This window comes from Helicoverpa zea, chromosome 4 (genome assembly GCF_022581195.2).
Source record: "Helicoverpa zea isolate HzStark_Cry1AcR chromosome 4, ilHelZeax1.1, whole genome shotgun sequence".
NCBI classification, from domain to species: domain Eukaryota; kingdom Metazoa; phylum Arthropoda; class Insecta; order Lepidoptera; family Noctuidae; genus Helicoverpa; species Helicoverpa zea.
In genome coordinates, this window is record NC_061455.1 from 11687486 (window position 1) to 11713128 (window position 25643).

Genomic DNA, 25643 nt, shown 5'->3' on the forward strand with positions numbered 1-25643 from the left:
ATAAATCAGTATGAAGATGAATGTACCTCTAGTAAGCACATTACAAAGATCAGGTATTTAACCGGTATCACCAGACTTTCTTTGAATTCAGGATTTCCTTCAAAATATTTTTTACTAGCAATCGGGTCAACTATCGGCCGACTATTTAGTCTCCGGTGTGCGGGTACGCTAAGTGTAAGACAGGCAACAAAAGTTGCTCTAGTTGAGAAATTCTGTTGTTGACTATTATGTCAACAGAGTTTGATGCGTCTTTGTAGGTTACACTTCCTTTGAGTTGCACATTTATTGCGGATTTCAATATACTATCTAAGATCTATTGTTTTGCTATCTACAAAACATCATCATCCTCCTGCCCTTATCCCAATTTTATAATGCAGTCGGAGCGTCATGTTTTGTCTTACTGTACTCTACTCTATCTGCCGTCATCTCACGAGTAGCATTCTTTCTAACCATACAGACTTTTACACAATCAAAACTTTGCTAAATTCAGATACAATTTTGAAATTAGTCCCATGTAGAGAAGTACCTAATTTCGAATTTTATCTATTTTAGGCAAAATAATAGATACTTAGATGACGTTATTTGTAATGCGGACATGATCACATAAAGCTATCTTTGCTGTCTCACTCTGTTAAATGGATATAATTGAATTTATATTTATGCGACTATTCGTGTTTATTGATATTTCCCTCTTAAATACAAACACACACGACTTTTTAGGGTGAACTGAAATTCTTATCAAAAAAGATTATGTAGAAGTGGTCGTTGGATAGTTACAGGTATCTAGGCTACTATTTATCAAGGTGCTTACGCCAAAAATTCACTAATAACTAAGATGCTTGTAAACAAGGAAACCAGTAGTCGTAAAAACTAACAAACATATCTTTAACGTTTAAATTAGTTACACGTATTATCCTCAATAATAACAAGTTATACGATTATTATCTAACTAGTAAACATAAAAGCATTTGCCTACGTCACAGCCTTCTTACCATACATTAATTCTTCATGCGTGCTTCTAATAAAGAGACGGTAGTATCCTAAATACTAATGTCTTATTATGCTTGGAAGTAGCAAGTAACTGTTCAGTTAGATTTATATGGTACGACAATTTGTGTAATGAGTTAAATTAGTCTTTTGTGAATGATTTACTGAACTGAGTTCCGAATTCTGGGAGCGATTGTATGCAGCAGCATTTTGAGACTATTTTAATTAAATGTAGAACACATTGGAACTTCCTCGTGCACCTGAACAAAAATGTATTGTAAGTCTTTTTTTTAACGACGTCAAAAATCATCAAATTACCCCTCCCGCTGTGGGTTAGTAGCGGTGAGGGAGTGTCAGACTCTTACTGACTAAAAACCGTCGTGTTCCGTCGTAGGCCTTTTATGTACCAGGGCCGCGGTAATTCTTTCGAACAATCCCGCAGCGCCGGCAGAAGTTGTTCCTACCTCAGATTAGCATTAAAACTAACTCTTCAGCTTTATATATTATTACATACTCAGAATAGATGTACATATAATTATATTAATTAGTATATATGTAAGGTTCGTAGTTAACATTACCGATTTCAATTAATGTTAACTACAAACCTGATCGTTTGTGTGAAAGAGAACAATTAATTGAAAGCTATCGACGCACGACATTAAATCGTAATGCAGTGCTATTAACCTTAAGGTCAACTGGTGCAGAATGCCTTTTAGTTAAGTATTAAGTCTATATGTATAGGTAAGTACCAGCAGTAGTATGCACCTACCTAGTGAATAAATGTATATCTTTCAATTGATGTAGTAAAAGTTTATCTACACTTCCTACACTAATATTATAAAGCTACAGACTGTGTTCATTTGTTTGCTTGATTCACTGATCTCTGATCTCAACAACGAGAAGACCAATTTAAAAAAAATCATTCAACGTCAGATAGCCTATTTATCGTGGAAAACCATAGGGGGTTACCAACCCGGGTTCACTGTGTAGTTTTACCATAGTAAAATTGCTTCATAACAACATTCCATTTTACCAATTTATTACGGAATTCCAAAAAAACAAATGACGCTCTAACGTCAGACATTTTCTCACGAGGTTTTCCTAGAACGGGCACAGATTATACACGATAGATTAGGTTAGTAGGTACGTACGTAAGTCCAGTCCACGTGCACAGGTTAATAATGGTCACCCAATTTCGAAGCACGAACGCTTATTGTTTTTAGAGTTCCGTTCGTTCGAAATGTGGAGTAGTTTTCTTAATTAGGACAGTGGTATTTTATGGGCGTTTGATTCATTGTTCGGTTTTGTTATAAATAAATGTATTTTTGGTGTATAATATTCAATATGTTATTGTATATTTTTACTTGATTCTTATATATTTTTTAATTTCTTGATTATATATTTATTTAATTCGTTATTTAATGATAGTGACTACCTACTAGTAAACTACTGATGAGATTCTGTATCATGTTAAAATCATAAAGATGTATTTACGTAGACTTTTAAGACTTTTAAGATTATCAAGTAGAATCTATAAATTTTGAGAATTATTGTGTAGCTAGTTATTTTAGCCGGAAATCCATGATACATGGTGGCTCCCTAATATTAGTCAAAAATCATATTAAATATAAAGTAAGAAAAGATATAGTTGATATGTCAGTGGAACATAATATTGAATTGTCCTGTGTTGAGCTAGATAAGCATGTGATAGTGTGTGTCTACAGACCACCGCAACACCAGAATCTTTGTGTATTTGACTCTGTCATGGAAGATGTCTTGAAAAAAGTCAGTAGCAGTAGTAAGTCAGTCATCATATGTGGTGATTTCAATATTAATATTTTAGAAAATAATATTATAAGTTCGAGTTTTTTAAATCTTTTCAAATCATTTAATTTGCATAACGTTTTTGAAGAACCTACTAGGGTAACACCAACTACTGCTACTTGAATAGACAATATTTTTTGCAGCTGTGAGTACCTGCATAAGTCCATAGTGAATTACTTGCCATCTGATCACAGTGGACAAGTGATCACTTTCCACACTTACTCTCCTCCAGAGAAAACAAAAATAAATTTTAGAGAATATACTTCAAAAAAAATCGATAAACTAAATCAGACTCTAGCTGATAAACTGTGTGTACATAGCTTCAATCTTAAAAATCCAAGTGATATTTATGCCGATTTTTTCTCTGTATTAAACGACCAATTCAACTTAGCTTTTCCAGTCAAAACTAAAATTATTAAATCTAAGTTCTTTTTTAGTGACTGGGCAACCCCGGGTATTCGTAAAAGTAGAGAAAAGCTGTTTGAACTTTATGGTTTAAAGCCTTATAACGCCGATCCAAGTTTCCGTGACCACGTCTCAAAATATTCAAAAATATTTAAAACCGTTTGTAAACAGGCAAAATCTATTCATATTAGAAATAAAATAAAATATGCTGATGATAAAATAAAAACTACTTGGACAGTAATTAACAACGAAACAGGGAGACGAAAAGTTCGAAAAACTGATTTAAGTCTAGAAACTGATAATGGTCCCATCAGCAGTAACCTTGAAGTAGCTCAAGAGTTTGAAGCATTCTTTACTAAAATACCTTTCGAGACGACAAAAGCACTAAATTCTTCCACCACCGTGTCTATCGATCTACTCAAAAAACATGTTAAACCATGCTCTTTACTATTTAAATTTCAACATACCAGCCCCGAGGCTATTATTAAAGCCTTTAAAGATCTTAAAATAAAATCAACAGAAGATCTGTGGGGTATGTCTGTCAAGGTATGTAGGTCAATTATTGAAACAATTGCACCTTATTTAACTTACATATTTAATGTTAGCGTAGACCAAGGCGTGTTTCCTGACTTAATGAAACACAGCAAAGTAGTTCCTTTATTCAAATCGGGAAATAGTAAGGAATCGAATAACTACAGACCCGTTTCTGTCTTACCGGTTCTCAGCAAGGTATTTGAAAAGTTGATGCTTGAACAGATGTTGCGCCATTTCAATAAAAACTCCATCTTTCACAAAGAACAATACGGTTTCACTAAAGGTCGCTGTACAACCGATGCTGGTGTAACTTTGATCAAGCACATCTTTAAGGCTTGGGAGGAAGCTGAAGACTCTATTGGAATTTTCTGCGATCTCTCAAAAGCGTTTGACTGTGTAAATCACGAAACGCTTTTGCGAAAGCTAGAGCATTACGGAATAAGAGATACTTCTCTCCAGCTGTTAAAATCATATCTAAATGGTCGGCAACTTAAAGTTCAAGTAAACGGCGTAAATTCACGAGGTTCAGTGATGGCAATGGGCGTACCACAAGGTTCTATATTAGGTCCGTTCCTCTTTTTAGTTTACATAAATGATTTGCCCTACTTATTTGATAATCAACCTAAAATGGTGTTGTTTGCCGATGACACTTCTCTTATTTTTAATATTGATCGACGTAGACGTACCTTAGACGACGTAAATAATTCCATTCTCCAGGTTCAAAATTGGTTCAACGCAAATAACTTGGCTCTTAATGAAAAAAAAACAAAATGCATTCGATTTTCATTGCCAAATGTAAAAAGTAGTGAATGTGACATTATACTTAATAGTGAAAAACTAGAATTTATAAATCAAACAGTTTTCCTGGGAATCACTCTTGACAAAAAACTACAGTGGGGACCCCACATTACATCTCTTGCGGGTCGTCTTAGCTCGGCCGCCTATGCTATCAGAAAGATGAGGCAGCTAGCGGACGTAGAAACAGCTAGACTGGTATATTTTAGTTACTTCCACAGCATCATGTCGTACGGCATTCTGCTGTGGGGACGAGCTGCTGACATTGAATGCATATTTATCTTGCAAAAGCGAGCTGTCAGAGCTATGTACAACTTACGTAGTCGTGAATCTCTTAGGGAACTGTTTAAAAAAATTAATATCATGACCGTACCTTGCCAATTTATTTATGAAAATATCATGTATGTTAGGAAAAACTTACATTTGTTTGAAAAAATATGTGATAGACATAATTATAACACTAGAAATAAAAATAAGATAGCTATCCCGCAGTTTAGATTATCTAAAGTACATACATCTTTCATGGGATATTGTGTCAAATGTTATAATAAAATACCAGACAACATTCTGGAACTAAATGACATGCGGTTTAAAACTCATATAAAAGCCACACTTTGTAAGCAAGCATATTATAAATTAGAAGATTACATTCAAGATAAAAATGCTTGGAAACATGCTGGTCCTGCTCCATAGGACATACTGACAATATCTAATTAATTAACAAATTAAAATTACACCAGCAAATAAAATTGTATTCATCTTTTGATTATTTGTTTGTAACTTTGTACCAAAATATAAACCAATTTGTAAATGTGAACACCATGTAGCATTTTAATTGTCACTTTATCCTCATTTGTCTTTGCGATTCTACATGATCTTCGCATGCTTTTACTGTATGTATCAATACATACAAATTGTAATACTATATTATTTTTAAAAAGAGTAACCATGGAGTTTCTTGCCCGTTCTTCTCCATAGGAAGCTACTTTTGGAATGGGCAACTAGAATCAAACTTAGTTATAATTTTGACGTTCATAAGTGCTTGTAAAGGCCTAAATGAAATAAATGATTTGACTTTGACTTTGACTTTGACTTTGACTTTTTTCACGTATTTAAAAATGTACCTACTTACTACTACTTACAATTTCTAACCACAATTTTTCTCGTAAATAACTGTATTATATTATTATGTGCTTTTTTACCTAGATTATTAAGTAAGTATATTACATTATCAGAAGTTTTTGTCATTAATGCTCATTACCCCTAGCCAATGAAATATTTCAAAACCAAATCAACGTAACGAGCCTACTTACAAAAGCAGGTATCAAATAAAATATATCAAGTTGACGTTGTTTTCAACGACATTGAGTGGAAAGTGCTACGTGACTAGTAACGAAATTGTTGGGCTATTGCGTCTCACATAAGTAGGAAATTTTGGTGACCACACTTTGTAAGGAATTTTAAGACGGATGAAAGAGAAGGGGTATTTGGGTCTTCTGTTGCTGTGTAGTCTTTGGTCTACTTTAGTTCAGTGTGTTTTTTTTAAAAAAAAACCTACAAAAGGGATCTACAATGTTTATGAAAGTAAGATAGCGAAGAAGACGGTAGCGGGTCAACCTACCCGAAACTCTATTGAAGATATTTGACAGACTAAGGTAGGTTGACGTGCTGTATGTACAGGGCAGACAGCACTGAGTCTTTTTGGTTGAATGGCTAAAACGAATTTTGATCACTTTTATAGACGACCGTTTATTTTTATACTCTACTAGCTTCTGCCAGCGGTTTCACCCGCGTCCCGGATGGTGACAAAAACTATCCTATGTCCTTTTCCTGGCTCTAAACTACCTCCCTGCCAGTTTTCAGCTAAATCGGTTTAGCCGTTCTTGAGTTATAGGAGGAGTAACTAACACGATTTTCTTTTATACTTATATATGGATATATAGATTAGCATAGTTTGTCTATTATTTACCCATATCAAAATCGCATAACTTTTGTATTGTAGGGACTTATTAATAATTTCATTCTATATCAACAATCATGATTATTTTATTGTTATAAGCTATATTTAGAATTTGATTTGAACCGATATCTATTGTTATTTTTTAATATTTCACGGTTACTGCACATTTTTTATAAGCCTAAACGGTCACTGGCCGATAGTTTGTCAACCTCTCATAGTGTTTGGCGTAAACCATTTACTTTTGAGAGTGGTTCCGTAGGTTTTCTTAACAAGTTACCTTTTCTAACCTTATCTTAGGATATGTAATTTTAGGTAAAATAATAGGAATTTAATTTAATCATTACAACAAACTGTTGTAATGATTTATTTTTGTGTGCATTTATTTTGTTATTTGCAATTGAAAATATAGTTCTAATATAAGAAAAAAAAAACATACAAACTCTTTCGTGACAACAATAGCATTCGCACTTGAAAACCGAACTTTATTGTTTTTCCTTAACGCTACAATAATACCTAGGTACCTTTTTTTACTGATGGGAAATGATTTAATGATCCCTCCCGCTGTACTTACCTTACTTTTACATAATATAACTATTATATAAAATGACTTCTTTATAATGTGACAACTGTATGGGTAATAAAGCGGTATGAGCAGATTAAAAGGTGAAGGGTTAACTTCTGTTCTGTTAACCCTAGAAGCCTAATCTACGCCTGCGAGACGTACACGCATTCGAATATCGTTTGTTTTTTTCTAACGGTTGAAGCTAGCGCATGGTGCTCTTCTGTTACCTCCGTGGCCGACGGGAGCTAGAGGATGGTGCTCGTATCGTTGAGGTAAGTCCCGCCATTTTTGATTTATCGAAGTGTTGCACGCCTGCGAGACGTATGTTTAGGCTTTGTGTAACTTTTAACTGAGATTGAGTGATTTTACTATTGCTTATTTTTCGTATATTTTATATATTTTTTCGGCGTTGTTTCAGGTATAAACATGTCACGGTCTAATGTATTAGACGAAGACGATATTTTTGCAATTTTGAACGAGGAAGACAATCCTTCTCAGCAAGATTCAAATTCCGAAGTTGAGGATAACCAGATTATCGACAACGTTCAAAGCGAGGACGAAAATAATGAAGTGTCTGAGTACGTTTCGTCTTTACAAGAATCTGGAGCCTCTGAAGAAACCGACCCTACCCTTGTTGCAGAAGCTGGTCCATCATCTGTTGCAGACCCTGTTTTACCACCTACCAACTCGGAGCGGATTTATCGTGTTCGTAATCGTACTCAGAATGGACATATTTGGTCAACTGTTAAAGCTCAAATCTGATTAGTTGTAATGTTTGCTCTAAGAATAGATATTAGCGTAAAAAAAAATATTTGGTATTCAAAAAAATATATATGTTTTAGCTGATTTTGAAGAAGTTAATTTTTTTTGTTGTAATAAATAACTGTAATTATAGTTATAATTAATAACAGTGTTGTTTTATTTTTAGTTTATATTCTAAATTAAAATTTCTGCTCAATAATAAAAATAATAATTAAATAATGTACCTAAAATCGGGGCTTTTATATGTGTACGCCTCTGAGACGTATGTTAAGGCTTTGTGTACGTTCGAAATAGATTAGGCTTCTAGGGTTAACTATGTGAATGATATTTGAATAAATACTGCAATTTAATAGAGACATAAATATGAGCATTAAACGGTTGTGGAAGTACTTAAACTGATGTGAATTAAAAGGAACAAAACTTGTTTGTAATATTTTAGGCAGAAGCATTATTCAAATGGGTATAGATAGATAGATAGATAGATTATGCTTTATTGTACACCAAGAAAAAAGAAAATTTACAACACAGGACATCACAATACACAAAGAAGAGTACAAATGGCGGTCTTATCGCTAATCAGCAATTTCTTCCAGACAACCTTTGGATGGAGTTTATCTGGAGAATAGTTTGAAAAAGGGTAGTTTAGGGTGTACAATAAATACTAAAGATATAGAAAATAAATAGTCAATAAACGATAAAATATATAAAATACATATATATTATAAATTCTAAATATATTATAAATTCTAAAAGTGCTTAAACATTAAAGCGCTTCATTTCAAAATATTGTAACGGATTTCCAATAAAAGAGGCGGTTCTTTTAGAATAAGTAATGTAATAGTCATGATCATCATGTTCCCGACAAAAATCGAACCCGATTAAGTAATAGCAAGTCGATGATCATCGAAAAAACTGGAAGCTACTGCAAAAAGGCTTCGCATTCCAAACACTTCCATCAAAAACAAAAGAATCGTGAAATAGCGAAACATTAGCTACCGCATAGTGATGGACACGTATCGATTTACTAATCGATAAAGTTGTTTTTACTGCAAACATCGTGGCCACTTAATAACAAGTGTCACTTGATTGAACGGCTCGGTTACGGCCGCTTGCTGCCGCAGGAGCAGTAATGTGACGGATACTGTCAAATGCTTGATTGTCATATTTGTGCGTATAATACTTCAAGCATTTTTTCTGTTAAAGATCTCTCTACGCTTTGTAGCTAGAGTCCCCTAAAGAGGAGATAAATTATTTAAAACAAAGAAATCATTATTCGTTTTAAATAAAAAAAAAAATTGGTACCTACCGGACAAATATTGCCATTATCCTTTTTAAATAAAATGCAACCAGTTGGTGTTAATAAATGGTTTTTCTATCTTTCAAAAACTGTCCTATTTAAATATGTAAGTTCTATAAGTACCCAGTTATCGAATTTGAAATGGCAGCCTAGTTCCTCCAATTCCATTTGCGGTAAAATATACCGCTTATACAAGTAGGCATTTCATTCATAGCGGACAGAAAACTCATTAAAATGACGTCACACTTTTAAAGTCAACGGCAGCGTCTGGTTTCACGGTCTGGATATTCCAGATTCATTTTCAGGCGACAATTTTTAAGTTGGCTGCGAAAATACAAGTATTCTCTTAACAATAGGTTTGTGGACAATGGAATAGAGCAGACTTTTTATTAGTGTTTGTTAAAGTTACCTAAATATTTTCGAATTGGTAGGCTTGTAAATAGTTTTGACTTCTAAGTATTGGCGTACCTACCTAACTATAGGGTTTTTATTCTGTACAACCATGCGAATATTGGTAGGCTTTATGCTTCACAGAGTATGGCTACTTTCAATATTTTTCATAGATTTAATTTATTTCTAAGAACAAATATAAGTAGGCAATATATTTATTTTTATTACATAATAAGGCTTTTATTGAAAATCTTATAAGACATTGAATTGTCTCTCGCTAAAAATATACCGTCCATTCGCACCAGGAAATACTTAAGCTCACTTAACGCTCTACAAAACCGCCTTCACAAATATAAAAGCGAACAATTTCATACAAATACACAATATTACACAATTTATTTACGAGATCGCCTTATAAGACAGGATGTTCCAAAGAGTATAAAACAAAAATGACGTTTATTAATGGCTATTTACGACCGAATTCGTGACTTGTATTAAAATGTTCGCTTTCTTATTCGTGTTTGGAATATTGAGAAACACGAGATCCGGATCAGATCGTTTTGTTGTCAGATCACTGTTACATTAGGTACTTAGATTTTTTGGTAGTAATCTGTTTGCGTGCCTACAGAATTTGAATGACTTTTTGTACACAATTTCTAAGGATAGATCTGGCCTATGACTCATGAATCAAGAGGCTTAAAGCCTTTTATAAATGACATTGAACACAAAAAATTGGCTTTTTGAATCGCAAATTTATGGAACAACTTTAGTTTTTTTTAATTATTTATAAGGTTGAGGTCAACGATGATGTGAGGCTGAATATAAATATTATACGTTGAGTATCTACAGAAGTAACCTCCACAAACCAAAAACTGAACAATTTGTTTTAAGTACCGGTTTATTCTTGTAGAATTTTGTACGAAACAAACAATTTCAAGAGACCGGTAAAGACGGTTTAGCGAGCCACTTGAAGGGTCCGGAAGGTTCTAGAAAATCCGGAGGGATCGAAAACAAACGTTATAACTTAACAAAAGATCGGTTTCCATGTTTTTTCTAACTTAGGCTTAACTTTCGGAAATCATTATCCCCAATATTTTCGCGGAAAAGGGTCCTTCAGTAAAAGTAAACGGAAAAACGAGAGTCGGTTGGTTTCATTGCAAGAAAACGGGAGACCGTGTAAATATTTTTATCGTATTGACAAAACGGTTTAACAACTCACATGCCGAAAAATGTACCTATTAAATAACCTACACCTAGTTTTAACCTTTACTTACCTTTCGTATAAAAATAGTTTGCGATTTATCGACAAAATTACTTGTAAAATATTGGGCATTTCACATCCCTACGGCTACCTAACGTCATCAAAAACAGCAATTTCCTTTGATAGCCCGTATTTAAATATGTTATCTAACATAAAACTTGAATTTATACGTGACGCTCGATTGCAGAGGTGTAGGTCGTTACTTTAAACCATGGAGAACAATGACTTGCGGAGGTGCCATAACGGAAAATGTCCTAAGAAAGTAGCGTTCCAAAATGTACGAGTGCGGGGGGCAAGGAACGCTACTGCTTTCGGCCTTATACGCCTTTTTGGACCCTATTTTTTTGGAATACCATAAACCGTTACCAGACAACTCAAAGAACCCGAACGCCTCGTTTCTTTACTCGTAACTGATCATTTTGGTGATGCCAACCGCACATATTTGACCTAGAAGAAGGTGCCTGACCTACCTGCAATACGTTATCTCCGCTCATCTTTCATTACTCCGCGCTTTATACCAATACCTCGAATAACTTTGGATAATAAATCTTAATAGTCGGCCATTAAAATTTTATTGCCGCCATTTTGTTCTAGCGGATGTTATTGTTTATGTGCACTATGATCGGGAACTTAATACCTATATAGTTGTCCTGTAATGTAATATGGGTATTGGTAGACAGTTAGGTTAATCCTTACTGCTTGTTATTTATGATTGCACTGTTAAACAACTTGGTGTGGATTATTTACAGATGCATATTATATAAATGAAAATAGCATAAATAATTTTAGATAATAAATAGAGTTATCTCATGTGATCATGTAACATAGCGAGCATCCTTAGTCTACAGATATGATTTTTGCGAAATTGAATGACAAACTACAATTTGATTCACAACAACATTTTGATATTGTGTATGAACATTTTATTCATCATATAAATTTTCTTTGACCTGCATTTGTATACCAATTCCCTATAACTAATGAAAGCATGTTGAGGGAAAACAAGAAAATAGTCTAGATTTATACCACTATTCGCACTTCAAACACCGCTCCGTACACTAAGGGAATGTCGATAACACGAGGGGTAAGTTGTAGAGGGTGCAGTGTAGCACTCACGTACTATGTGTGTAGGAAAATAAAATATTATTATAGATAAAGAAAAGCATATTGTACTTTTCGTTTCGTATTTTAATACTAGGTCCTGCCATAGGTTTTACCCGAGCCTCGTGGAAACTCCTCGGCGCCCCCCGAAAAATGAAGCCTACTTCAATAATTAATAGGCTAACAATTAAATATTTTTTTAATACGGACCAGTAATTACTAACATTAGCGCATTCAAGGAAACAAACGACTTTGATAATATACTTTGATAATATATTTGTATAGAAGTAAATACATTTTATATAAAAGTAGCATCAGTTAAAGATTGAAAAAAAAAAAAACATTTAATTATTTCATATGAATCAGTCAGCAATCGATAGTAGAAAATAAAACAAAACATTACGTCATAACATAATTATAAAAAATACATAACTTTTATATAAATCGATCTCTTTCATTAAAACGAGAACGCCTCGTGGCTTAAAACTTCTTATATTTATAACTTTTATGCATCAAAGAATAAAACAATATTTCATATCATCATATTTCACACAGGATTGTACGTAAGCGCTTTAGATCTCAATTTATAACGCTACGTGATGAATATAGCGCTTTTAAGCGCAACCGCAAAGCTTTTAGCGTTTCTGATAGTTTTAAAATATTAATAAAAATATAAAATGTGTCGTGTTTTCAAAGAGATGATAGTGAATCAATCTGATGGGTGATAATGGTGACAGATTGCTGGGTTGTGAATCCATAATTTTGTGGTATTTATTTCTATAGGAAAATAATTTCGGCTACAATAAACAGATAAGTTGTAATAACACGATCATGACAATACCTATAAGGAAGGACAGTCGGTAGTAGGACAATACATACTTACAAGGAAAATTGTTGGTAATTGATGACATATTTTAGCACAGATATAAATTGGAAAATTTTTATAGGTTTGATGAAATAATATTTAGACGACAATCACTAATTACAGTGATAATGTGTTAAATGATGATGAATAAAAAAAATGACGTACATCAACATAACAATAAAAATCATTTAACAATTATCTACAAAAGTGTTACAAGCTATTATCACATACCCAGTTGTCGAGTGGTGCAGAGATAACAAAAAAATGTGCTTGTTGACATTAGCTTCTGAAAAGCGTGAATCACTCTTATCAGTGTACGATACTATGCATACTGATTACAGGTGTTTGACCTCCTTGTATGTAAATAGACCTGGTTCAGTTATATCGTGGCTTATGAAGATTTTGTAAGATGATAGTGGAGATATTTTTGAAGAGGAAATTATGAAGCAATAGTTTATTGTTTTTCAAAATTATTCATAGTTGTGGCTATAGTATTAGGATGGAAGCTTGGTATGACGGCTCAAAGTTATTATACGTATTATCTACGTATTCGATTGAACTTAGCTTTTATTTTTTGTCTGATATTATTTATGAATCTTCGTCAATAAAGTGCGGTGATGGACATCACAAACGTTTCTTATTGCATTTCGAACATTATACATAATATACTTTTACATCTAGTATTTTATGTTACGATCTCGTAAATATGAATTGGCATACCACGTGTGTTATCAAGCGTGATGTTGGTATTTTTACGCTATTCCATTGTAAGAGTTCACTAAGACAATCGGCAGTAAACAGATACAAAATGCTTGCGTGACGCCGTGATCAGTAAGGCTTCAGATCCAATATTGAAGTTGGCTTTAAAGTATGGCCAATATTTGTGACCTTGAGTTGATAATCCGTAGGCATGTATGTTACGCCGTCACGCTTAAATGGCTGAGCCTTAGAGGTACTCTGGAGATGACATAGGCTACCTTTTAACTTGTTCCCTTCTTTAAGACGCAGGTTTAAGACGCAGGCTAAAGTTTGTATTACAATATTTTACCATGTTGTCACCATGAGTAAAGTTTATCCCATTTTTTGTGGTTTGAAGGACGACCTATACCGACCAACAATAATTGTATAATATTGTTTTATTGACGTTTAAGTAAAATAACTTTAGTAATAGGTAAGTTATGATATACGCGACCGGCATTCAATGGCTGTGATATAACCTGCTTGTTTAGTAACTTGTTTGTATTATTTTTAATATAAATAATTACTTATATTGGCTTGCGGAAACAAACATTTTTAAATTGTATTTTACGCATGTGAGTCACTTACTTCTTTATATATTTGCTTCTTCTAAGACTTAACTAAGCGGTTCAATTTATAGTTCATTCATGGCATGCTATTTATTATTTAGAATAGAACAATAGTGTGTTAATCATACTAAAGAGATACATTTTGACTATGACATGTTCAAAGTGATTGTTTTTAACTTTATTTATGTTCTATAATATTTTAACGAGTTATATTATTTTTAGTTGTTATTTTAGTTGTTGTTATATTATAGTTGTGTTTTTAGTTGTTGTTATAGTATTTTTGTGACATTCTGCTAGATTTACTTATATATAGTACGAGACAATATTATGTAGGTCTTGGTTAAATGCACATTCCTTTCTGTGGTTTGAAAACGAATTTTAAGTATTCCAAGATCTAAAACGAATAGGTCTACAATTCGGTGTCTAGATAATGCAGCTATATTAATTTCGCCACTGACTTCTAGAGCTATGTAAATTGGTTGATAAACGACGGAGATATGCACAAACATAAAAAAAAAAGATTCAACCTTCCGAATTGAGAACTTCTTCCTTTTCGAGAAGTGGATTTAAAAGTCTTTGACAATGATCACTGGAACTACGAATTTGAATAAAAAAAAAATCACTAATTAAAAGCTAGTGAACCCAATCTATACCGACTAGCCATAAGCTAGATAAATCCAGATAATTAATCCAATAAACTTCCATATTATAATAAAGCTGGAAGCAACGACCCCTTTCCTATATGATCCTTTAATCTCGCCACACGACGCCCATGGGAAATTATTATAGATTGCCAGAGAGACATCAGTGCGCACTGTTAATAATATCGATATACCGATATTAATTATGCATACATTCGAAGGTGCCAACGATTCTAGACTTCTATTTAATAACTTGGATTGCTGACGTAGTTGACAATTATCATTTTTTAATATTTATAAATTAAGTATAGTGCAAATATCTCCTTTCTTATGTAAAATTGTATGTTGTAAAAAATATCTAAAATATCATCTTAAGTTACTTTCAATAAAATTTAATGGTATTGTAGCAATATTCATATTTAAAATGTCTCCTTCGCTTTAATGATTTCTTCAAAGTTTCAAACCAATCTCCTATTAAGGCTCAATTTCTTATTTCTGTTTTTCCAAAAATAATAAGCAAAATAAATGTTGTCTTTTACACGTGTTTTCTATATAAAAGTGTCCTTGTCCCCAATGTGAATGAACTGCAATTTTTCCTGCTATGCTTACATAAATACACCCCTAGGCAGACATATTGATCCGATCGCCCTACGGTTCCTTTAAGTTAGGGTAGTCAGCAACTGTAGGCGTCTCTTTCTAGCCTGTAGGTCTATCTCTTTTGCACTCTGCGCTTTTAGTTTTAATTTTTGAGAAATAAAATATAAACTTTGGAAACTTTAAGAATTAAGTTCTAGAAAGGTTTAAAAAGTTTGTAACATTTCACGAAAACAAAAAATTGATAATTCGAACTATGATAATGACTATTACTAACGAATGACTGACTTTTACATATAGTTTATCATACATCGTTAGACAGACGAAGTAATGAAATTAACCTTACAAATTAAGAGCAAACGCGTAATAAATTAATTCGCCTTTTGTATTCTTCATGTCATGTGGCAACGTTTAATGGGCAGATTAACCTTACTTTAGATAATTAAATATGCCATATTTCATGTTGCTCATCGCGTATCTTAGCAAAGATAACGTACAGCTATGTTACAATGCTTGCTCATCAACATGCAGCGTGCATTTTACTCTGTACGTACTAGCATGATTCGGATCAAAAGGCGGTTGATATATTGTGTAGAAAAACGTGAGCAAACATGAGTGGTAACGTAAGAGAGAAAAGCATGAAAGACGACAAAATAAAATTTAAGCTAAGAGCAGAAGGATGATGATGAAGAAATCGGAAGAAGATCACAAATGTGAACTATAAAAATGTTCTACAAAACAATAAAAAGCCGTTTGAACCTATATCTACTACTTGAACTACAATCCAACACAACCTCTTTGGTCTACAGAACTTCATAAGTAAATGAAACGACAGGATTACACTCAAGGCAGCTGCTAACTGCGATACCAAAGGTCGTGGGTCGACTGGATACCAACAAACTGTTGAAACCATTCCCAACACAAATATCGACTCGTTCCTAGACGGGTTTAAAGGATTACTTTAGTGGAGTCTCTTCAAAAGAATTAAGTGTTTGTGAGTATTGACATTTTAAGTAAGAACTAGTTTTTTTTTTAGTTTTTGAATCATTTGCACCCAATCTGCTTTAGTAAGAGATGCAAGACTCAACTGTCCTAGCGCAGTAAGAGGATATTTATCAAAAATCATCATTTGCCTTGCCTTTTCCCAACTAAGTTTGGGATGGCTTCCAGTCTCACCAGTGTTTTACAAGGAGCGACTTTACAATATCAAGTTAATCAGCAATAAAACCGACAATCACAAAGAAGATAAACATAAAAATACGACTCAAGTCAACTTAGTAACAACAGTATCTTTAAAATAAATAAGTATAACGTTTAGACATTGCTAATTCTAATTCATCTAAACCGAAAATCAACTGAAATCGTATAAGTAAACGTAGGCTGTCACAAAATTCCTAAAGAGAAAAAACGTAGACAATAGTAAATATTTACAGTTATGCTATTCTTTCTTTGGAATCAATGAAGGCGCGTGACCACATTGAGAATAAGCCGATGGTATCAATCAATGAGTATCAACAATTCAACACTATTGAAACAATCCCATCTGTTTACTATTTGACTGACAATGGCAGCAGCTTCTAATATTGTTTAGACCAGTCTCACTATACGAGACTACTATTCCACATAGAAGATGCTTAAAAAATGTGTGATTCAACAGTAATGTAAAAACAGTATAGACTATTAGTATTTTTTTAACTGTCTGCAAACTTAAGAGGACTTAATATTGTCTTAATTTTTAAGCCACGTATATCATCATCAACCTCCGAGCCTTTTTCCCAACTATGTTGGGGTCGGCTTCCAGTCTAACCGGATTCAGTTGAGTACCAGTGCTTTACAAGAAGCGATTGCCTATCTGACCTCCTCAACCCAGTAACCCGGGCAACTCGATACCCCTTGGTTAGACTGGTGTCAGACTTACTGGCTTCTGACTACCCGTAATGACTGCCAAGGATGTTCAATGACAGCCGGGACCTACAGTTTAACGTGCCATTCGAAACACCACAAAAATAATTTGATTCACTTATTATTTAATCTTAATGAGGACATGTAATTTTTATAATGGGCCAATGTTTGTTCCTTGGGACACACCATAGGTCATAGTTCAAATATTTGTGAGTCACCTTTATGAGTTTACTTTGTAATGGAACGTCTAAAATGTTACGAGCGCTTGATTATTACGGAGTATAATAATAACTTATGTTGATATTATGCGAATGTTAATAGGTGTACCTACAGTAAAACGAGGTCAAGTTAAGTTCGTAATTGAGTTAAGTTTTTTTAGTGAGAACTTCAAATCTTAAACTAACTAGTTTAATTTCAAACCTTGAACTGTAGAAATCGCAATATTCCATAAAAAAAACAGTGTATGTATGTATTCTGGTACTACAACGACGAACTTCACGCCAATCGATGGAAGTTAGAAAAAAAAATGTTGTTTAGGAAGTAATGTACGCATGTACTAATATCTATTTACGATTACGTTTGTGTATTCTCAGCTTCCGCGTGATCATAAAAAGGCTTGTATATGATTGGTTAACAGGCTTCTAGTTCACTTAAAGGTAGAAATAAGTGGAGCGTTTTCAATTTGTGAGATGGTTCGGTGAAATGATTGCTTCATGCGTGATAGAATTTTAATGCCGAATATAGTGATTGAAACTCACATATCAGACCTTTTCAATTATCCTTTTTGGGGAATCAGGGATAACCCTTAAGATAGCATTTGAAGCAATAACGGTCCAGGATGGATTTGAAAATGAAGATACATAAAACGAATTTATCAAAGTTTTGAATGATATAAAAACAAAACTAAATATAGACAAACAAAAAACTCATACAACATGATGTAACAAAAATCATCTTTAGCCAAATACGAGAAAATAAAAACACAAACTGCAAGCACCAGTTACCTACATCTTCTATTAAATAGTTATTTATATAAACGAACGTAACTTACGACATCGAGGTCACTGAAACGTAACTTTCATTACACAGATATAAATCATTGTGAAAATAAAAGTAAACATTAGTTACCTTGCGAGATAATCGCTCTTTGATTTATTCGAGTTTTATTAGTATGTATTGTGTTTACAACGATGTGGGACATGATAACTAATGAAAGTGTAGTTATTTATAACCATGTTCGAATAGGAAAGCACGTACCATTTATTTGTGTAATTTGATCGATGTTATGAGGCAGTCTGAAGCCTAAATCTGACAACCAGTTACACGGAAAGCCATCGAGTTACCCGGTAAACGGGCTATAAAGATTAAGCCCTACTTTTTACAGCCTATTCGATAGGCATTTCTTTTACACAAACTAAGCAAAAAAATTAAAAGCTGAACCGACAAAATTGGAAAGAGGCTTAATATTTTTAATTGTGACGGTCTTCATCAACCACTTTATTATCGAAGAAATAATCTCTCACCCAGCAGTCATACCTAATCCATTAACTTAATTGGATTAAAGACTTAACATAACTAGATTACGTCATACATTCTATGATATAACAAGCTAACGAGTCACTGACTAATATTTGTAGACATTTTAAAATTCGACATTCTAATTGTTTTATCCCACGTCAAATTCTCATTAATTAATTACAATAATCAATGGTTGAACTTAAACGCTTATAATAATGAAGTCACGATACATAAAGATAAATCTATTCAAGAAGATAATGATCTTGTCTAATAAATAGTCAATGTAAGTATAGAAGAACTACATTATAAGGAATAACATGCACCTGCCAGCTCTCGGGAAGCATAAACAGGTTTTAGACATAAGAAGAGCATCTACAAGATGTATGTAAAAGTTGTACTAGACTATCAAATGCTAACAACCCATAATTTGAAGCTGGCCAGCGGGTACATTGATGTTTTCACCTTTACACCGTATCATTAGATTATGTCAGTAGAGGTCGAAACAGGAAACAACTCCATAGCTATTGTTGGCCACGATAGAATAAGGAATTTATGAAAGTTGAATGCAATAATGCAAATTACAATAAAAAATTGTAAGCCAAATCTAGACTTTGATCCGGTTTTGCAACTTCTTGGTTATATGAATGGTTTGTAAGGTGAGTTACTTGTTAAACAATTCGTTACTCACATGGTGAGGCTTTTGTTAAACAAGAACTGATAACCTAATTAAAGAACAATTTAGCCTTGATAACAATAAAGGCAGTAAACCACTTTCACTAGATTATAGAGCACCTCCTAAAGAAAATAAAACAGCTAAACACAATACAGTTCAAGATAATTCTAGAACGATATCGTACGACAACGTTTCTCAGGAAATAGCCTATCCTATGGACAATATCAAATCCAGTTTATAAATCGTTTAGTGATCTGGTTAGCCTTCAACCATGTTTAAATCGAAACGCGAAATGTCACCAAAGGCCTCGGTTGAATTTGTATCAAAAGATTTCTTGTTTCCAAGATCACTTTGAGCACTAACATTACTTACATCGTATGTGTCATAAACCCTGGTTTTGTCTTCATCATGTAGGGTTAAAATAACTTAACTGACGTTATGTCTATTATTAATCCTTTATTTCTGAGGAAATATCTTGACATTAACGAAGCTGCATATACATATACTTATCAATTTGAAATCTTACATCCCATGGTTTCCGACATGTAATTATTAAAGTTACTTCGCAGATAATCTATTCATTGGCAATGACGGACGCTGTATGTTATAAGTGAATTTGTAGGAAGATAAATCTTTTAATTAGTTCCTGGATATGAATGTGAAGGAAATAGTGGAAAGGTGTTATTTTATTACAGGATACAAGTAATGAGGATTTGAGATTCAAACCAGTTTTAAATGAATCGGAATGATTAAATAATATAGAAAAGAAGGTGAAAAATGATGATGATTATGATAGGCGTGTAGGAGTTGCTCAAAATCAAACATCTTTAACATTAAAATTCTACATGATTCTGAGGTGCGGTGGGATGATTTGTATTCTATGGAACCATTTGCTAGATTCTCATTTATGACATAAAAAACATGTTAGCAGAAATCTTAACGTCAAGTTGAATTGATTATAATATGGATATCTGCCGAAGGTCAACAAGTTTGAGATATTAATAGACAAGTTGGTTGTGATATTGTACTTGGAAAAGTGAAAATAGTTTTGAAATGAGTCCTACACAGTCTAATAAAGACGCTGATTTGCATATTGGTAAGTAGATAATTATGTGCGCTTTTATTTTTGTTGCATTATTCAGATGTTTTCAAAGACCAAAATATTTTGCGCAAAAAAAATTGATTTGATTACACACATATATTATAACTAAACGATTTTATTACCATTTCGGAAGATGACGTGATACTGAATATTTTCCAAAAGCCAAGGAATTCTAGAGGACGAAATTTTAATTAAAAAAAAAACAACACAATCGAATTTTGAATCACACTCAAGCTACTGTGACGGAAAAAAATGGCAGTCCTATAATTTATAAAGTCAAAATAATAGCCAAGTAATATTCCCGCTATAATCAAGCTATTACAAAACTCATTTATCACACTTTTAACGGCGATTGCCGATTTGTCGTACTCTTTTACAGAAACGTGCGGAAATTGGCTAAACACGCCGTTTTCTTTTTGGCAATTTCTTATAGCTGCAGTTATATTTGATTGATAGTATTTCCGTTCAAAGCTAACATTAACTTTAACTAGAAGTAAGTAATTGATGGGACCACTTGTTAGTTAGTCAGTTAATTAAGATCTACATAGTAATTTATCTTAGCTGCTAAGTACTGGTTATCTAAGAGTTTATGACTTGCATCTAGAAAATTGTCAGTAGCGTTGTCAAGTAGAAGTCGTTTAATTATCCTTAATTGATGTGGATTTTTTCCCTGTTTGTGCAATTTTGAAAAAGTGTAAATGAACACATTAGTTTTTTTGCGACTGACTGTAGCAATTTTCGCACAATTTTTTTTCTAAAGTTATTTTTTTTCGGTTTGAATTGTATGTAAACTTTCACAGAAAATTGACAAATGTTGATAGTTTTAGGCCTGTTAACTGCAGTTATCACGCCGCGTAGGCGGTCCAGTCATGCGCAGTGCAACCCCGCCGGAGGTTACAGCGATCCTTAACCTAACTAACAGCTGATCATTGATAAACAACGCTTACAACAATTTGGCCAAATTCCAAAACTAGACAAAAGGAATGACAACACACAAACGTACCTTAGACTGTGTTGAATCAGGCTGCATGTAGTAAAATAGGAAAAACATCCACACAGCTCCTATTAGGAACAGGATTTTGACGTTACGCCGCATTCTGTATTTTTTTTAAACAATTCAAAATAAGAACGTATCACTGGTTGAACGTATCACACTAGAATTTTTCGTCACGTTCGTTCGATGCGTCGCGTTTGTTATGATTTTGTTGTCGGTACGCGGCGCGCGCGGCCGCGCTTGGTGGTGCGGCGTGCGGACTGAACCCAGTTCACAGAATAATACAGATAGCTGCCGGTCATGCGCGTATCGGTCCTCGACACCGTACGAAAATAGAACTTGCACAGTTCGGCTCGCTACGACGTACTGTGCAGCGCGTACGGTGGCCCTCTCACTGCATTGTTCTCCTTGGTCAGTGTCTAGACGTACGGAGCCTGGCAACACGCTAGGCCCGGTTCATCGGGAACCGGTTCACGTGCGTGCAATCGCTCTTATAATGAAAGTATGAAATCCAAGGATTAGTTTACCAGACATGCAAACTTTTTTGAGAGCAAAAACTTTTGGAAGCAAATTCCAAAGTTCTTCACTTCAATCTTTAAAATTGGATGTTGCAGTAACTCTTCACAGTTTTCTTTCTCAATTTTTTGAATAGGTTTCAAATATTTTTTTTTATGTCATCGTTTAGCTACTTATCATCATCAATAGGACTACTTTTCATTCATAAAGTTTACTTCATTCTTCTACGAAATAAGTAGATATAACTTTTCGCAGTGTTAATAATTATTATGGGCAAAGGCATTTTATTTGATAGTAGTTTACCTCGATAAAGTCGACCATGAAGTTAATACTCTTATTGAAACTATAACGTTTTGTTTACAGACTTATTTAAATTCTGACTCAAAGAAATTTATTTTTATTACTTCGAAAAGAGAGTTGGCAGATTTTCATTCTATCCGCGATCTTGCGAGGTGAAAACTTTTGGCAATATTCCACTTTTATCTGCAGAAAGTAAAATTATTTGTAATCGCATTGTTTATGTTGGTGGCGTAACTTTACTGCATGTTTGCTTTGCCGGTAATCTGAGAGCATTAATTTTTCGACTTCGGATTTATTTTCGCTTATCAAGTGATAAGGAAGATATTGTAAGTTATGTAGGAAGTATCCACATAACTTATACACTTTGGCTTCGTTTTATCACCGATCTTTATCGACCCACTTATTTATTCTTATTCTTTGTTCGCGAAGCCCTAAAGGCCAATTATATTATGAAAGCTTTCGAAAAGGCTTCTTTTCTCACTGAATCAATTTTGAATCAATTTTATGATACTTAGTTGTAAATAACACAGTTTGGTCGAGTTTTAACTGAACATGAATTTAAAAATATAAACACAACCTTATATTTGTAATATTACACATACTACGTTTAGCTAAGTATACATATTACACTAGATAGTTGAAAAAATATCTATCATATCAAAACTCGTTCACACAGCAGCCAAATATTTCCTCTCAATTAGCATATCAGCTTTAAATACCGAACTCATAACTTGAGAGGCTAATAGTTCTTACACAACAGCATAAGAGGGCGAGAGTGCCATGCCCTCCAAACAACCACGAAGCGTGGGTGACCCGCTATCAAACTGACAGATTAATATTTATTGTGGCCTGAGTGACCATGGAGAACAAAATGATAAGCGGAGATGTCATAATGGACAATTGCCTAAGAAAGTAGCGACGCCAAAATTCGGGGAACGAGTAACGTTACTGGCTCCGCTCTCTTGCGCCTTCTTTGGAACCCGCCCATTTCTATAAAACCAATAATCTTCGATAGATATGTCAAGTAACCCGAACGCCTTGTTAGTTCACTCATAAGTTATCGTTTTGGTCACGCTCACAGTATGCAACTATTTTACCTAGAAGAAGGCGCTTGAGCTATCTCGTCGTCATCATCATCTTAGCCGAAAGATGTCCACAGCTGTACAAAGTCCTCTGCCAACGGCCACTTTGCTCGATCTACAGGAATCACCGCATCCACTGCTTCCCAGTGACCCAAGCTATATTATCCGTCCATCTACTGGGTGAATTGTGGCATCTCCGCTCATCTTTCCTTCCTCCGTGGGCCTGACAGTGACATGTGACGTCATAGAAATATGACGGCAACAGGATATTTTGCTCTGATTGGTTCGAAGATGGAAGGTTAATGGATATGGGAAAGGAAACAGATGTAAGGAAAGGTATTGTAGATAATGGTTTTGATAAAATAATTAATGGTAAGTAGTATGAGGTAGAAATTGGTATGATTAATGTTATTTGATTTGTGGACGCGAAGAAAATTAATCAGAAATAAGTACACGGCGTGAGTAGGACGAAATGGAGCGAATAAGATTTAGAAAAACGAGACTAAGTAGTAGATATATAATTGCATTTAGAATGCAAATAAGCTGTGTATGTCTAGTTAAATATTGTCATTTGTTAAAAAGTTTCAACTTAATTTATTTGATTGAAAGTTGTATTGTTGAATATTGTTAGTGTATTTGAGAGATGATAAAATAGCGAATAAAAAAACGGTAAGAAATATAAAAACGGTAAGTAAAGGTATCAAAGTAGATACCTATCTGAGTACCTAGTATGTCAACAGAAAATACAGACAAGAAACAAAGAGAGATAATTACCAAAACATCATTATATAATACAACAGTTCTAGTTTTTATAATTGATCTCATTATGGAAATTCAAAGGATTGATACGGATAAAACTTTGCGTTGTTAAACATTTCAGGCATCTTGTAACAGCGCCATCTATCGGGAAACTTACCAAACGCCAAGCGCAACGCTTAGATGTTACTAAAGCCTAATTAAGTTCTGCTCCAGCTTGAGAGATGGCCTTTTTGTACGTTTCAGGTTAGAGCTTTTTTATTTTGATGATTATTTGATTTCGATATCAATGTTTTTTTTAACTTTTCTACATAAGTTATTTGTTATTTATGCATTTTAGTTTTATGTATGTAGGCAGGAGCGTTTAGATATTTTGTACCTACAACTTTTCAATAGTCTTTTTCGGGAAGCCCAAAATTTTTTAATTTCTATGTAATCCTCGATAGCATCTCGAGTTATCTTTAATTTCTGTCTTAAAAGAGGAACTGAGTTTATTTTGCATTTATAACAATTAGGCATATACTTATTAGATAGGGGTAGAACTTAATCAGCTTTTCCTTATTTTTTTTGTGCACATTTGAATGAAATTAAATATCAAATAATATATTTTCAACTACCTATAAACGAACCATAACTAATTGCGGAAATTATATTCCTGTAGGCACCTACTTAATTCTATTACCACTACCGCATAATAATCCAGTAAAAACTTCATTATTGCACTTGTAAGAAATGCAATTTATTGCAACTACAATATTACACAAGAAAAAAATTGTTTCTACCTTACCTTCAATCACAAACATAAACAACGTTTAAAAAAAGATCGTTATTATTCATACCATTCATACACCGCCTCCAACGTCCAGTGACAACACAACTTTTTAATCTGCATAAAATGGCATCGCTATCGGAATTAAAAAAAAAGAAAGAAAAAAGGTCAAAGGCATAATGCCTGTGCCTATACTTTTTTCCCGCTTTCCCCGACCGTTCCTGTCTGCTATCTGCTATCCCGCCAGAGTTCGTGTGGTGTCCGACGGGAGCGCGCGCGTCCCCTTGCCGCGTGATCGATTGGCGCGTAACAAACTTACATCGAGGTTCGAAATTCGAATTTTGAATCGTACGATTCGAATAGTTCTTTTTAATTTTTGTTTCGTTTGTGCTTGTGATGTTTTGTGTTCTTTTTTATTTGTTGGACGTAAAGATTTAGGTAAGTTCTTTGCAAACTAATTTAAAAGTACCTTATAGATAACTAAATAGCATCCATTGAGCTTTTAAAAGCTCTCATTCTTACTGATAATGACTTAAGCATGAAATACCGACCTTAACGTGACCCTTATCAGTGAGAATTCCAATGCAATCAGTCTGATAGTTTTCTGACCTAGAGAAGAACCTCAAACAATGTAAACTTTATTATAACAAACAAATGACAGTTCAAGAAGCTCAGAGATACTTTGATAATGATGACTTCATATAAACATGCTACTATGTTGAAGATATAAAAATGTCATACGCTGT

General features: G+C 33.8%; 1 protein-coding gene across 1 annotated transcript in view; it reads right to left on the minus strand.

The window, feature by feature from the left end:
- LOC124629569 (polypeptide N-acetylgalactosaminyltransferase 2-like) overlaps positions 1–21795 on the minus strand; it is a 105744-nt gene extending 83949 nt beyond the window's left edge. The window contains exon 1 of the mRNA XM_047163013.1: positions 21484–21795. Coding sequence (XP_047018969.1) covers positions 21484–21576 — 93 coding nt within the window. The 5' untranslated portion in view covers positions 21577–21795. The remainder of the gene's footprint in view (positions 1–21483) is intronic.
- Between the last annotated feature and the right edge of the window lie 3848 nt (positions 21796–25643).